This window comes from Hipposideros armiger, unplaced genomic scaffold (genome assembly GCF_001890085.2).
Source record: "Hipposideros armiger isolate ML-2016 unplaced genomic scaffold, ASM189008v1 scaffold_751, whole genome shotgun sequence".
Lineage (NCBI taxonomy): Eukaryota > Metazoa > Chordata > Mammalia > Chiroptera > Hipposideridae > Hipposideros > Hipposideros armiger.
Window position 1 is genome coordinate 368215 of NW_017732101.1, and position 17598 is coordinate 385812.

General features: G+C 35.0%; 1 protein-coding gene across 1 annotated transcript in view; it reads right to left on the reverse strand.

Annotated features, from left to right (window-relative positions):
• The window catches only part of SLC38A11 (solute carrier family 38 member 11), a 45397-nt gene that overhangs the window by 16696 nt on the left and 11103 nt on the right, over nt 1-17598 (reverse strand). Inside the window, exons 6-7 of the mRNA XM_019628146.1 lie at nt 13179-13285; nt 11042-11121 (exon numbers count right to left, since the gene is read on the reverse strand). Coding sequence (XP_019483691.1) covers nt 11042-11121; nt 13179-13285 — 187 coding nt within the window. The remainder of the gene's footprint in view (nt 1-11041; nt 11122-13178; nt 13286-17598) is intronic.

Consider the following 17598-nt stretch of genomic DNA (forward strand, 5'->3'; position numbering starts at 1 on the left):
ATAACTTCCTTAAGGAGGAAAATATATTTAAAATAAAATATTTGTACTTAAATCCTCAGGCAAATTAACAATCAAAATTTAAACTTGAACATACAATCAACCATGGTGAATGGGCCACATAAATTTATCTTCTTTTTCTCTCCTCAGCCCTCACTAAAATGCTCCTAAAGGAATTTAAAAGAGAGATAAGTCCATGGGGGGAGGGGACAATGGAAAAGGGACAGTGAAGACATTTTGTGAAAAGGAAAGTAGATGCTTACCTGGTAACTGCTGAGAATGGAAGAAATGACAACCACAGAGAAGGAGCAAATGATGAGGAAGAGCTAATTCCCTCTGCAAATCCCCTGTGTGTGCAGGGCTCAGAGACACCTGAAAGCTACTCAGGATGCTCCAGAAAAAGGAGAAAAAAAGAAAAACAAAAGATCTGAGATCCTGGATATTGTGTATCTAAGAAAGAAGAGGAGGTCCTAGAATGACAGTGAGACACAAACAAAACCCAGGCCGTCTAGAAAGGAGCAAGAGGACAGAAGGCTCTGGGAGGAGGGAGTCCCCAGAAAAAAATAATAAAATCGGTAGATTATCTTATGTTGGAGCATTTGAAGGAGTAACAAAAATGAACAAAATTAAAAGCTAAACTAGGAGAAAATATTTGCAAAAGACACATGTCATATTATCCAAAATATACAAGGAACACTTAAAACTCAACAATAAGAACACAGACAACCAAATTAAAAATGGGCCAAAGACCTTAACAGACACCTCGCCAAAGAATATATACTGATAGCACATAAGTATATGACAAGATACTCCACATCACATGTCATCAGGGAAATGCAGATTAAAACACAATGAGATATCACTGCACACCTCATAGAATGGCCCCAATCCAGAACACTGACAACACCAAATGTTGACAATGATATGGAGCAATAGAAGCTCTCATTCATTCCTGGTGGGAATGCAAAATGGTGCAGCCACACTGGAAGACAGCTTGGCAGTTTCTTACAAAACTAACCATACTCTTGCCATACGATCCAGCAATTGCCCTCCTTGGCATTTACCCAAAAGGATTTGAAACATGTCCACACAAAAACCTACACATGATGTTTATAGCAGTTTTATTTATAATTGCCAGACCTTGGAAGCAACCAAGCTGTCCTTCAGTAGGTAAATGAACAATCTATGATACATTCTAATGATGAAATATTATTCAGCACCAAAAAGACATGAACTATCAAGCCACGAAAAGACATGGGGGAACCTTAAATACATATTACTAAGTGCAAAAAACCAATCTGAAAAGGCAACATACTATATAATTCCAACTATATTTCATTCTGGAAAAGGCACAACTATGGAGACAGTAAAAAGATTAGTGGTTGCCAGGGGTTGCGGGTTGGGGGATGGATGAATAGGTAGAACACAGAGGAAATTTTAGGGCAGTGAAAATACTTTGCAAGATAATATAATGATGGATACATATCATTACACATTTGTCCAAATCCACAGAATGTACAACACCAAAAGTGAACTCTAATATAAACTATACACCTTGGTGATTATGATGTACTAATCATATAACTAATCAGTTATAACCAACGTCCTACTCTGGGGGAGGCCATGCATATATGTGGGTCGGGGGTATATGGAAAATATCTGTGCCTTCCTCTCAACTTTTCTGTGACTCTAAAACTGCTCTGAAAAATAAAGTCTTAAAAAATCTAATCTGGACATCCAGCTAAACATAGTCAAAAAGAAAACCAAAAGCAAGTGTTAATTCTAGAAAATACTAGTGTGCAATAAGAGAATATAACTATTTAATTTTGAATATTGTGTTGTATCTCCACATATTATGATATAGTAGAAAAAATAATTTGAGAGTACTAAATCTTCATCTACTATATGACAAGACAAGAGTGAGAATGCAGAAATAGCAGTTACAAGCATATTATGTAGATGTAAAAATATGAATTCCAAACGATGCATCAGAAATAGGAAAGGATTTGGTAGGTGGCTGCTCAATTTCATTAAAAGCCATTTTTAATATTTGATTTTATAAAAATATGTGAATTTATTTTTTGAGAAAACTAAATTGAAATGAGTGTTATATTGGGAAGATGCAGGATCCTTTAAAATGTCTTACAAAGCTTCAAACAGATTATAGCAACATAATGGAGGTTTACTATAAGGTTCAGATCACTTAAGGAGCAATGCTTCAAGGGTTTTAAAATATTTTAATACTAACAAAAATAGAGGCTGGCTGATAGCAGTTTGCAGCCTTGGTATGAAAAATACTTTCAAGAGAATAATTACGTCCCTTATACTAAAAAATCCAGTCATATGCTAATTGCATTTTTTTGGAAACTTTTTTGTGTGTGGGGGGAAGGTGGGAATGCGTAGGTTTGGGGGAGTTAAATTCATTTTACAAAGTTGTCTCAGCTTGGATTCTTGGATTCAGGCATTTCATCCTATGTTGAAAGGCAAACACCATCTTATCTTTACAACAGCTGCATAGCAGTAATAAGGAAAAGCAGTAGGAAGCAAGTCCTAGCAAATAGTATCTCCATTCTTCACAGACTACTTATGAAAACAAGCTTCATGGGGATTGCTTCTGATCCCCAGAATTTAAGGCCTCTGATCAGGAGGATCAAATGTCACACCTCTCTGTCGTACCTGCTTAGATTCATTTTGGCTAAACACAGGCACCTTCCAAGTCATGCTGTCTTGACAGAGCCTGAGTTTTTGTTAAGAGAGCCGTACATGTTACCGTCTTCAAGCAGACACATCCTATAGTTAAGTGCTCTGAGTGGCACGTAAACAAAGGCTCCACGTTTCCTGTCACCCCACAAGCTATTAATGACATAGGCAGATCTGCCCACTTCCCCAGCTTGGGTGTGTGGCTGAAAGCTCTCTGCCACTTCCTGGCTCCCAGCTCACTTTTCTTCTGACTCTGTTCTCTAGACAACTGTGATTTACATGAACATATAAAGCTGTTCGGGAAAATTCTCCCTAGGAATCACTCTAAACATCAAAACTGATCCATTTTTTTTAAACACAAGTTTTACATGAAGCTAATCTTGAGTTCAAATTTACATAAAACATTATGCTGATTTTTTTGCCAAAATAAAATTCTGATTTTTAATATGAATCATATAAAAAACTTACACAGCTTGGCACCACAAACATTACAAATACTTCCTTTTTCTTATCTGGAACACCAACGATTTCTGATTCTTACTCTATCACCTACTTTTCTATTTTTTTTCCATTACTGGCTCTAATTCCTCTGTCACCTTTAAAAAAATTGGTGTGAACTGTTTTTGTCAGTTGGGATTGAAAGGGCAGTCAGTGTGTGGGAGGGGGCAGAATTTCACTTTTTAACAATGAAAAGTTGTTAGAGTTATGAGTGTTGTTTTGGTTCTCTACTATGTTTTCCACAAAACAGAATTACTTTAAAATACAATGTGAGTTTACATTAAAATAAATGTAATTTCAGACGTGAACTCCAGATAATTATTTTCCACTGGGGTTTTACTTGGGTCCCCCTTATAACCTGTCCTTGCTTAATCTTTTCCATGGACCCTTCCCAAACCCCAGATTTGCATTTCCAAAACTCTGGGTGACTTCTTTTTCTTCTCTATCCACCCCAAGAGTTACTCAAAATCAAGATGTTAAACTATTAAAAACATGTTTTTTTCCAGACCCACTTCCTTTCCTATCCTGGCTAATAACTTAAAAGAATCTGGGCGGAAATCTCTTCCTCTATGTTTCCATAGCATGCCGCTCATAATTCTACTAAATGGTCTACCGAGATTATCTTTTATGTGTTTTTCCTCCACACCTTGCCTACAGTAGTTTTAAGAGACTTGAAGAAAGGAATTTCCCAGCTCCAGTACCTAGGAGAGTGCCTGACATAGCAAGCATTTAGTAAATGCTAATTGACCGAACAGACTCTTCCATTTTCTCCTTTTGATGGTGAGTTCTGGACTGTCTACCACTCTGGTTATCCAAACTGGAAACCCTGGCATCACCCCCCTCTTCTTCTTCCTTGTCATTTCTACCAGCCTTGCCCTTGTACTGTTCCAGTTGTCTTCTATCTGTTTGCTTGCCTCAGGTAACCTCCTTCCAGGTCTTTCTACCCTCAATTTATGCTCACCTCTGCTGCAAGAGAAGTCCAGTTGAAATGGAAACTAGCTCTGGTCACTCTCCTCCTTAAGAATTTTCAATGCCCCAGCAAGTAAAGAACAAATCCAAGTGTCTTAGCACTACACATAAGGCTTTTCTTTCAGGTTGGTCTCTGCCACGCTCTCTACAATCACTACTTTGCACACTCTAGCCAAACTCTCAGCTCAGAATCACCAAAACTCTAGTTATTTCCTAAACAGAGAAACTATACAGCGGAGGTCAGTCAATTAGGAAAGCACTATCATCAGCAGTTTTTCAAAAGAGATAATATGGAGAAATGATCATTGATAAACTATGGTGAAATATATATTTGAGGGGCAACATAAAAGCAACATAGGTTTTGATAATATTCTCAATGGAGGTACCTTTACTTTTATTTGATAGCTCCCCTAACCAATGGCAAGCTGCTCCTCCTCTCCAAGTCCCTCCTAATATTAAAACTTTGAACTTCTGCCATTATATACATCATAACTCTGAGTCTCACACACTTCTGCCAACAATAGCTTCCAACCTTACCCCACTTTCCTTTTTGACACAACTAATGCCAGTACATTTTTTTTCAAGCAGCAGATCACATATTATCTTATCTTGAAATATTAGCTACCTGCCCAGGTTGTGCTAAGGGCCCTTCCTCTGTATCCATAGCACTTTCCCACAATTCAAAGTATGATATTGAGATTATCTTTCAAATGTCTATTCTCCCCATCCACAAACCACAGGTATCTGAGGTCAGGGACTGTGCTTTCATCATCTTCGCAGCCCCAGTATCTAGAAGAGTGACAGGCATCAGCGAGACATTTAATCAGTGCTTGTTGGCTGAAAGAGCAGGCTAAGCAGGCTACTCTTATGTTTGTTCTTGGGCTGTGAATCTGTACCAGAGACCAGTCTGTCTTCTCACTGGAAATAACAGACAGGTGGCAAACGTCACTAAGGCAGTCGTTTATAAAAATAACTGATGATGGATAGCATGAGTTCTTAACACTGAGCAGCCTAGGCTGTTTCTCCAGCTCCACTAACACAGCGACTAGGCTAATCTCTGAGAACATATTGCCTTGCTGGTTTTCCTATTTTCATGTAGACCCAACTTAAACGATGGTTCTATTTGTTGCTTTATGTAGGCAATCTGTCTGGTAACACTTACCACTAGCTCTAACAGTGTTGCAGAACTTGGAGTCAAATGGCATTTGAGCACGTGAGTTAGCAAATTTTTGCTAGCATAGAAGTAGACTCAGGAAAATTTTCTTTGACAGGAAATGTTATGGCATGAAATTTTTATCATCCCAAGATAATTTTTATTGTTTCATTCCTTCAAAATTTTGGTCAGTTAATCCCCAAGTTCAGTCAACTTAAACCAGAAGGCACATAGACCCACTCATTTATTCAACTGATTGTTCAACAGTTCTTCACTGAATTCTAATTCTGGGTCAGGCAAGGTGTTGAAAAACAGGTACGAAAAAACGGTGTGAAAAAAGCAAATGTGACCCCTGTTCTCACGGAGTTTAAAATATGGTGAGAAAGACATAAAATACACAACAAACCATATAAAAGATGAATAAAGATAATTTAACAAATAGCACAATTATTTTATTCCTATGTGCGGATCCTTTTTCACTTCCTATGGTGAAAGTTTCAAATTTAACCAACCAAAGTATTCAAGTTCTGAACTTACTCCTGTCTAAACACACTCTCAGATGACTATTGAATCTCTGAAAAAATAGAAGGTATTGGGCATGGACACTCAAATTCCCTTCACTGGTCTTTAGAATGAATCTGCATTGTACTCTCCATACTCTTATTGTTTCAAGAGGATGAAGTATCCAGGCTCCTCAACAAGGTTACTCTACCTTGTAAATTCCAACTTTTCCAGATCTCCTGGGTGCCTTGCTCCGTCTTCTGGCTTGGTCTATAACATGTTCAATATCACCTATGGTAGGAAGGGTACTTTAAAGTTTTTACTCCCTTGAATCACTGTTTTTCCCATGTCATTTGCATTCATTGATACTCTTCACACACAAATAAAACGGGGAAGGGACAGGATTTGCAAAGTTCACTTCGCTATCATTCACTTTCATCTTAACTCTCTCTAACCTGGCTTCCACCCATATTGTTGGATGGAAAATCTGGAAGTTTACCAGTAATTTCCTATCCCCTGAAGTGGAAATCTGTAGTTTGTATCATACAATGTCTACTCCTGGCATCACTGCCTTGATTCCCTTTGAGATCATCCTTCCCCCGACTCTCAGCCCATGTGCTGTAGTTGGGTTGACCCTATCCTTAACATCAAGGATAGACATGTAATCTAAATACAAGCAACTCAGCACAGGCCATGATGATAAGGTTTGGGTTGTCACAGATCCTCATTAGAGCCAATCAGAACTAATACTAGAAGTGAGGTTGGAGGTAAGTTATAAGAGAAAGCTATTTATTTTTATATGGACTTGGACTTGAATGGATGCAGGCTGAGACTGCTGCTGCCATCTTGTCAAAATAAAGGGAAAGCCTTTCAGAAATTAGAGATAGAACAAGAAGCGAAGCCAAGAAGTGGAAAGTAGGAACTATGTCTGATTTCACTGACTGAGCTCCTAAATCCAGCCAAACCTAATAACACAACTACCCTTGAACTTTAAAGTAATGTGAGTCAATAAATTCTCTTTGCTTTATTTAGTTAGGGTACTGTGGTGGTTGTGCTTTGCAACAAAAATGGCAATAATTTATACATTATCAAAACATTCAGTGGCTAGTATTTGACAAAACTAATTATTCCTTTTTTTTTCAAATATGCAATATTCCTCTGTCTTTACCCACTTTTTTCTGATCCCTTCTTTAATTGCCTTTAGTTCCTCTTTTTGTATAGCATTATATTGTAGAATTTCAGGATTAGAATGGACAAGGAGTAAAGTATCTAGTTTGTACTGAGATCCTTAGGGAAGGCACATTTTATATGCATAAATACCGGTGGAAAGTGTAGCTGCATTTTTTGGAATTATGTTTGGAACACCAACCACACTATTGATTAAAATGCTGTAAAAGAGATGTTATCAGAAGAGAAGATAGTTGTAAATTTGGGCTGCATGCTATCATTTCTATTCTGAATGTAAAGAGTTGAATATTAATGAGGCACAGAATGAAGGTTTTCATAGGAATAATGACTTTGATTCTAGTTTGAAAAAGAATGGAAGAACTGTGTTATTGCATTTTTATACTAGCACACTTTCCAGAAAGCAATTAAATTGTCTTGTTACCTCATTTTTAGACAGCAAAAGGTTAGAAAATACAATAAAGCTGACCATTATTTCCAAAAAGAACTGAAAGTCATTGGACTGTGAGATATTTGAAATCATATCAAAAAGTGGAATTTATGGGCCTATGAGTTATGGAAAAGGAAATTGAATTGTGTGTTTTATTTTTAAAACACAACCACTAAAAAGGTGTTTCCATAGTAACAAGGTCAATACCAGTAGCCATTACAGACCTTCCTCCTTTCTGATAGTGGGTTTAAAGATCTTTTTCAAATACCACTTTAAAAGCCCTATGAAAAAGTATAGCTTTTCTGATCATTCATCTGAACCAAAAATGAGAAAAAACACACATGGAGTATTGAATGTCTCATGTTTTATGGATTATGAGCATTCGTGGCTGTCAGGTTTTCAGAAAGAAGCCTGCCTGACTAGCTATTATACCAACCCCTGAACACAGGGTTTGATTAGCCTGATTGTAAATCTGGAGAAACAGAAGTTGTTTGCAGTAGTATTCAAACAGAAATAAAAGGTGGCACAGAATTTAAAAAAAAGCACACTTCTTTAACATCTAAATATTGAAAGAGTTAAGTAAATAATCCCTGTTATTAGAAAAATTTCAAAGGCTCAGATAAAATAAGATATCACCACTAAAGGAAGGTTAGAAAGACAGGCCTCGTTTTGTTTACAACACAAATAAATGGCGCTTTGGTCATGAAATCAATGCATTTAGCCCTACCAGGAAGTGGCCTCTCCTTTCCCTTTCCTCTGCGTGGAGATTCATTGCCTATATGATGATCATTTGTATCAGCTTATCTTCCCCACTAAACGGTGAGCCCCTTGACGGCAAAGATATTTTATTTCTCTTTGTATTCACAATAGTATCTTACATAACATTTTGTATATAAAAGATACTAAAGTAAATAAGTGGAGAATGAATCATGAAAAATAATGATAAAAGAGTAACTAAAATAACACACAATCTCAGGTATATTTTTAGAAAGGATGTGTCAGTTAAACCTGTACTCGTGAGTTTAAGCTCTTTAAGATCCTTGTTCAGGCTCAGGTCTGTTAAATAATGAATCCAATTGCCTGACCCCTAGACAGATTCCCTCAGAATCTCTGCAGGTGGGGACCTGGCATCAGTTTTTTTAAAAGCTACTTAGGTAATTCTAATGTAAAGCCAGAAAAATCATTGTTTTAAACTGTTCTCCCGGAGTTCAATTAATCAATAATTTATTTACCTCCAACTTTTAACTACTTGTTTTCTTCCTCAATATTGCCTCATAGCTCTATACGAAATCTATGAGACCTCTTATTATATATCCCAAGTATTTATTCTCTAGGGTCACTTTTCAAAATAAAAGTTTCAATTAAAATAGTTCTGCCTTGAACAATTAAAAATTTTAGCTAAAAATTAGTATCTATTGTATTCTGTTCATTTACTTATTAGCTCTTCATTGCTGTGGATTCAGCTTTTCAAAATCAGAACAGAATACAGTACCAACATAATTGATGCTAAATAAATGTCAGCAGAATTTAATATATGTTTTTGTGCTTTTACACTTATCCTTCCTGGGCTTGTGATGCCTTTACACCCTTATTAATCTTAAAATATTTAGATTACTCTTTCAAAACATGTAGATCAGATTTCTCTTCCTCCAGGAAGCCCTCCCTGATTCAGACAGACTATTAAGCACTCTCTTCTATGGCACTGCAGCTGCACCTAATTTACGCTTCTATTTTGCACTCCTCATAGCATACTGTCATTTCTTTTTCTTTTTTAAAAAATATGTCCCTGCTCCATATCTAATTGTCAACAACTTGCAGCAGGTGGTGACTTATGCCTCTCTGTTCTTTTCTCTGAAGGCACAGCAAAATAGCTACAAACAACAGGCATTTAATAAATGTTTACTAAATGAGAAAGATAAATGGCCACATTTAAACAAACCCGGTGCATTGGAAAAACACGACTGTAATGGACTGAACTGTGCCCCCAACAAAATTCATATGTTGAAGTCCTAACCCCCAATGAGAAGGTATCTGGAGATGGGGACTTTGGGAGAGAATTAGGTTTAGATGAGGTTGTGAGGGTGGAACCCTCTTGATGGTATTGTGCCCTTAAAGGATGAGACACATCAGAGAGCTGCTGTCCCTCTCAACTCGCTGCCATGTGAAAGAAGACACAACAGGAACGCAAGGAAGAGATTTCTCACCGACTATGCTGGCAGCCTCCAGAACTAAGAGGAAATACATTTCTGTTGTTTAAGTCACCCAGTCTATAGTATTTTGTTCCAGCAACCCAGGCAGACTAATACAATTATGAACTGGGATTAAGTTTTTTGAAGAGGCCAATAATATAAACCTAGATATTTATACCTTTCCCTTTTGTTTAAATACTTAAACAAATAGATGTTTGTTTCTTCAAAGAAAAGGCCATACCAAATGCAGTTAGACGGGATATTTACACTTCCTTCCAAATTAATCTGTGGCATAATTTTTGGTATTTTCCTGGTAAATTAAGAAGGCTGACATGAACATAAACAGTTGAAATGAAGTGATTTTACAAAACAACAATTAATCAACAGGATAAATAAGCTATCCTAGGGACCACATTATGAATGCTATTTATAGCTATAGCTATATCCATTAGGCTTATTTGTTTTTTTCTCACATACAACATTCATTGAAGACCTAGCATGTCCCTTGCGCTGTCCTAGACATTATGTCTAAAATTAATTTTATCTTGTCTTATTTGGGATAGAGAAAATATTTAAGGTCGCATGGAAACTCCATATTGTATTATTTATTTATTCAGCAAATATTTATTGTGATCATGGGACTCTAATTTTGCATTTAAAGCCAATTTAGTTAGTTTCATTCCAGCATTCTCTTGGGACTATAGATATAAACTTCCCAGTCCTTGTCTGGTGAATCTATTCTATAATCAAATCATAAAACCTGCAGTTTAGATCAGCAGTCCCCACATTCTGAATTTCGTGGATGAGTAAATGAAATTTGGGGAACCAATATCAAGTTGCCAACATTTTATTTGGCTCAACAAATAACATTAAAAATCAAATAAATACCACTATCGGCTATTACTATCAGTTCACAAATTACAAAGCATTTCAACACAAAATAATTAAAGAATATCATCATAGTAGAGATGGCTTTCATCATCACTACATTTTGTTTAATGGCAAAAAAACATCCAAAATATTCTTTATTCTTCTCCTTTCAGCCTAAATTGGTGAAACGGTTAAGAACAAATTCATCTCTGAAGTAGGTATTGAAATTTCTGCCATCACTTTTGTTCCTGTGTGCTCTACTTCAATCCCATTTCTCACTATTCAGAATCTCTTCTTTATTCTAATTCTTAGGGCTGGCCATGAAAATAAATAAGTAAACTTAGTTTAACCTCACCGGCCATGCAGGGTCCAAGGGAAACATGTATGTCTACCTGGCTGTAATTATTTTCTCTCATTTTATCAAGCACTAAAGATAAATGAGGCTTCTGGTTCCACGGTTACTTTACATTTCAGCATTTATGTCACACAAATATCTATGCGAAAGTTATAAGTTTCATAAAGACCATCCAATATAGCCACAAAACTTACATGTGTGGGCCCAATGAAATTACCCTTGTCATTACAATTCCAAGAATCAGAGTGGTTAAAACTGTAGACATAAGAGAGATCTGTAAAAGAAAAAGGAAAGATATTGTCAGTATAACACAGAAATTATTTTATTGAAAATATTAGGTGTTTTTCTTCCCACTTGTATTGATGTATGTACAATTTTAAATACAATTATTTAGTAGTTTATTTGTATAGATTGGGGTGAAATCTCAGGAATGTAACTTTTTATCAGTTCATACTCAGTTTTTTCCCTCTAAATCAGAGAGCAAGGATCATATAGTGTATAACTAATGTCATCTCGCATCATCGATGGAAATGTTTTTAGTGGCTTCCTGGTGATTGTCGTTTAGGAAAGTAAAGTGAGATTATGTTCTTTTTCTTCAGGCCCTATTTTAGTGTTGACTTTGCTTTTTTTTTCCTATCTATAATTGCTCCTTCTGCTTCTGTCTTCACCATACCCTCACCCTTCCAATACAACCCCTTCCACACACAGATTTTTGGGGTACATCTGCTTTTATATTCTGTTTTCTAGCTCTGCTAGTCTACCTTTCCTTTGTGAATTTGCTGTTTGTGTTTGTAAGTCTTTGCTCATTCCTCGCTCTCCTGTCACTATCTCAACTGGTTCAAACATAAACTGATCTGTGTGTGTATGTGCTCTGTGACTCAATACATTAGATCTATGCTTCTTCTCATAATTTTTAAAATAGAGAAACACATTTTAGACTTTTTTCTCTGATAAGAAAAATATAAAATCGCTTTTGATTGTCATTAACCTTGTTTTCTGTGTTGTTAGTTTTTAACTAGAAAGACGATTCTAGTATGAATCCTCTGATCTCCTCAGGAACAGACATATTAAGTAATATTCCTAACGTCACACAGCAAGAAGGTGGTGGAGGAGGAACTCAAATGCAACTATCCTGACTACAAATCAGGGTTCCTGCCTACCCTGCTCTGCTCACGGGGAGATTCATTTAGATTTTTCAATATGGCGCTTTTAAGAGACATTTAGGGAAAATGTTCAGGTAATAATATGATAGAATATTAGTATTAATAGCTTTCTTTTCATGAATTCCTTGCTTTCTCCTCTGAGAAGGTAACATTTATGTCTACATTGAACATGTGAATGGAAATAAGTCCAGCCATTTCAGACAGTTCATCAAAAACAGCACCTTTTGATACAGTCTTGTTTATTTCTGGGTAACTGTTAGGGAAGGAAGGCAGAATAGTCAGAATACGCTGGACTATTACCTACACTATCAACATTACCTGAAAGGAGGGGCTTCTTAACTGTGGATACACATCAAATATCACGGTGAAAAGTAACACTCAATCAACCGTTGGATTTTTCAAAATAGAATATAAAAATATCATCTGTATAACTCTTTAAAATTTTTTTATTGGAATGCTTGGCATCATGTAGCTATAGCACCAATAATATGTTGCATAAAATACAAACATTCCTCGAGAGGAAGGAAATAAAATACAGCTGGGTAAAGACTGCTCTATGTCGATGAGCATGTGAGGAGTTGACCAATTATTCGGTTGGTTTCATTAGAAAAAATCAGCATTTGTCTTTCACAATAGCAATCATAAATATTGGACAAATTCTCAACAATGAATCAATCAACACATTGACGTTTGAATTCGATGGGTGAAGAATTCGATGGGTGAAAAATAGGCACCATAGACATTGTAATCTACAAGGAAAATTTTAAGCCAATAAAGTGATTCATCCTTACTTCTAAATTTAATTTAATTTTAAATTGTTTAACCTCTATCTATAAAAATGATAGCACATTGTTTAGTAAATTAGATTTGGTTTAATGGTTCTTATTTTTTTCTAAATTTAAAGAGGCTGCCTGACATCCGTTAGAATAACTATGTTAAGTAGGAAAAAAGATAGTGCATATTCAGTTTACACTCATCAACTATTTAACCATCCATTCCCCAAAATAAATTCAAGATTCAACCAGAGCTTACTCTTGCATAATTATCAGTACACTAAAAGAATCTAAAGTTAACTACTATAATTAAGAGCTTGGTCATATAGACAGTAGTTGGACAAAATGCAGGTAACAAAGTGCATTTCAGTGCCTACTTAAAATATAAAAATTACCTTTCCAAGCTTTGCTACATCTCGGTACAAGGACAAAGGCAGAGTAAAAGTCACCGTGGAAAGCACAATAATGAAGTGGCGACCAATGAACAAGTTTTCAGGGTCAACTAAAAAACACAATAAGTATTATAAAGTGTTTATAAGTATGGGTAGCACGCCAGTGACACAAGTAAATAGAAAAATACTGAATTATCAAAATGACTTAAATAACATTACACACTATCTAAAGGACAAAGATTTTAAGAGTAAATAAGCTCCATAAAACCATGAAAAACTGTAAATAATTCACAAAAATGTAAATACAGAATAACTTACAGATGAACTTATAGTTCAAATAATAATATTTTACATTTAAATTATTTTAATAGTCTCCTAATTAGTTTCCTTGTTTCCACCTTCCTTTTTCCCCATAGTGTACAATACACTCTTAACCTAGACACTGCAGAGATCCTTTTCATGGGCAAGAAAAACATTATGTCACTCCTTGTCCAAAACCCTCTAATGGCAAAACTGTTCATTCAGAAAGTAAGCTACATGGAGATAAGGCATTTTCTGAGGCTTTTTTTTTTAATTCTGTATTTCAAAAAGACTTTTAAAAAATTTCAAAAATAAAGATTTAAATAAAAATATTTACTATATTTCTATCCTTTCATTGGAAAAAGTATTTTCCCCAAAGGAAAGTAGAGAGAAGCAGCTTGTTGGATAGAGAAGAAGTCATAGGGAAGCTGCTGAAACCTGGTATACAAAGTAGAATCTTAGCTACCAAAACGAGTAAATAATTGTGTGTGTGTGTGTGGGGGGGCTATCATCAAATACGGAAAAATATGTAAACATAAATTAAAACATACTTACAAGCATTTACATATTTTTAAAGCTAATCATAGTATTTGCTTCAGGAGCTATATATCTATTCCAATGAAGACACCATTGTTTAGAATTTTTAGCCCATATTGAATTCCTTCAGAGATCATGTAGCTATGTTTTTGAAATGTCCTCCGTGGTATCAAGTTTTTGTGCATTTATGTCTGCAAAGTTTAAAGTCTGTAGAAGTCAAGTCTGCCAAATAAGTGAGTGCGGTTTAAAAAATAAAAAAGAAGCTATTATTCTGAAAAGTGAGACTAATTTTCTTGTATGGCTAGTAAACAAACTTACAAGGAAGTTCCGAGATAGGAATTTCAAAATGGCATAATTTTACACACACACACACACACACACACACACACAAACAGGTATACACAGGAATGGAATAATTAATCATGAGTATTTGTTTAACTCAGCCACAACTAAACAATTATCATAAAGTTGTGAATTAAAACAATAGAACTAGAAGCTTAAGTTCCCCAAACCCTGAATTCAACTATTTACATATTCTTAGTAAACATAATTTGAATTAAACTATCTGTATATCTGTCTCTATTTACTCTTTCAAACCTCTTCCCCTATAATGTGCTTGGTAGAAAATATATTTTCTTCACTGGGAAAATTCTAAGGCCTAGAAAACCCCTAAAATATATTGCTATGTAGGAGCCTAATAACTGAGGATCTCCATTAGTGTAAAGGACATTTTTCACTAATGATGAAATCTATTACCTTTACTGATCTTCCAACAAAAATACACCCAAATAAGCATTTTAAATGTTTAAACAATAGCAAGGAAAATTGAATATTGACATTTTTCAAAATTTTTAAAACCATTCAACCATACTGCTTCTTACACCAATATTTCTCATTACTTTGACTTTTATCATGAGTCAAAACTTTGGTTATCTGGGAAAAGTACATGTAAGCAATTGTCCACTTGTTAGTCTAAGATATTGGTGATATATTTCAGGATAAAAAAAATACACAGCTTTATTAAGGATTTTATCTACTTCTAAAAATACTTTGGCATCATATTAATTTTTACAAGACATATAAGCAATCACACATTACAAAATATCACATTCAACATATAAAAAACTGCAATAAGAATGAAGTGTGTTCTTTACTATGTGACCTAGTTTTTAAAAGTCATTTTGGATGATTATAAAATTAATAACCAGAAAGGGGGTTTCAAAGGGAACTTAAGCCTTATCTATGATGTTTTATTTTTATGAGGAGTATCATATATTATTTGTAAAATTAAAAATCAATAAAACTTAATCAAAATGTTTCTATCAGGGAAAAGTAAAGTAGTTATGGTCTATTCAACTGTACAATAGATATTGTACAGGAGAATACTGAACTACCAATTAAGTAAATGGGATAGATCTTTATGTTTTGATATGATTATGTGTCCCTAACTTACTACTAAGAGAATGAAGCATGTTAATAGAACAAGATGTATAGTGATATCTTACTCATGGGACTACCTGAAGTTCATGCTTAAAACTCTGAAAGTATACATCAGAAAGGAGGGAAGGGAATGTTGCGAGGATTGTCCCTACTTGATTTTCCCAAGAGGAAGAGATTATGAGTATGTTCTGTCTTCTCCGTTTTGCTTATCTGTGTCTTCAATATTTTCCTAATAAATATGTATTATTCTTAAATAAGAAAATAAAGTCATAAACATTTTAAAAATTAATACATGCTCCCTTGAAAAACTTGGGAAACTAACAAAGAAAACAAACAAACAAAAATCCCATGGATCCCACAATTAAAAGATAACCACCAGTTTTTATGTGAATGTCTTTTTTCTTATTTTTTCCTAATTTATTTATACAAATAGAACATTTATATAATTTAGATTACATTGTATATATGGTATTATATTCTTCCCATTTTTCCTTAGCATTATATCCAATCACATGATCTCAGTTTATGAAATTGCGATTTGGAGGCTGGGGATGAGGACAGAAGCTGCAAATAGTTTAGGGTAACAATAATAATAGATAACAATGTTGGGTAAGCCTACTATACGCTAGGCACTGTCTGTATTATCTCTTTTGTTTTACATAAAAATTCTATAGAGCACTAGATACTTTAATAATTTAGATATCAAGAGACTAGAACTCAGAGAGGGCATTAATTTTCTCAAGGTCACACAGCAAGCAAGCAGTGGGCTTGTATGGTCAAAGTATCCCTGAATTCAGTTTCCACTAAATCCTGTGAGAGGAATAGGTGCAATTTCTAGTTCTAGATTATGTTTTACTTTGCTTTATATGGCTTTTAGAATGAGCGATTCAAGCACTAAGAAGAAAGGCATTTTTGTATCAGTCTCAACTACAATAACAATTAGAGTTAGTCACAATGAAATAGGGATAATGTGGCTTGGCTGAGAAGCTCTTCGAAGCACACAGACTAATGCTCTCTGAATTATTCAGACAGCTATGATATGATGAAAGGTTGATCAGGAAGCGGGGTTGTGGCACATGTTCTAAAGGTCTGCGTGAAAACGTTCACAGCGGCTTTTTCATAATCACCCCAAAATGGAAACAACTCAAATGTCCCCCAACTGTGTGACAGATAAACTGTTGTCCATTCCCACCATGAAATACTCCTCAGCATTTTTTTTTAAAGAGCAAATTACTGATATACCCAAAGACATGGATGAAGTTCAAATGCACTATGCTAAGTCAAAAAAGCCAAATACTATATGATGACATTGATTTGGCATTCTGAGAAAAGCGAAACTATGGACAGAAATCAGACAAGTGGTTGCTGGGGGCTGGAGATGAGGAAGATTTTGACAACAAAGGGGAAGAGGGGAAAATTTGGGATGTGATGGAATTGTTCTCTATTGTGATTGTGGCTGTGGTTATATGACTGTGTGCATTTGTCGAAACTCACAAGACTGTATAATAAAAGGGTTAATTTTACTATGTTGTTACATCTCAATATAAATAGAGGAGGAAAAGGTCAGCTTCTTGTATAAGAAATAGTGTAGTAAGGGTGGCTGGTTAGCTCAGTTGGTTAGAGCACAGTGCTCACAACACCAAGGTTGCCAGTTCTATCCCCACATGAGCCACTGAGCTGCGCCCTCCACAACTAGACTGAAACAACTACTTGACTTGAAGCTGATGGGTCCTGGAAAAACATACTGTTTGTTCCCCAGTAAATAAATTAAAATAAAAGTAAAAAAAAAAAGTGTCATAAAAATAATACATGAGAAAATGTTACCAACAGATTTATGATATGTAGCATATTTCAAATATAAAGTATAATAGTAATATTTATTATAACATTTACTATTATTATTTACTATTAATTGTAATATATATTACTATTAATATTTACTATTATACTAAGTATAGTATAATAACATTACTAAGTACAGTATAATAATAATATTTTTAAACAGCTAAATAAAAATGGAACTATATATAAAACTAGATTAATACTTTAGGATCAGGATGGATCATGGATACTGCCAGATATTTGAAGTCATCCAACTCTTAAACTTGCTAGTATTTTACTTATAAATTGTTATGAACCACATTAA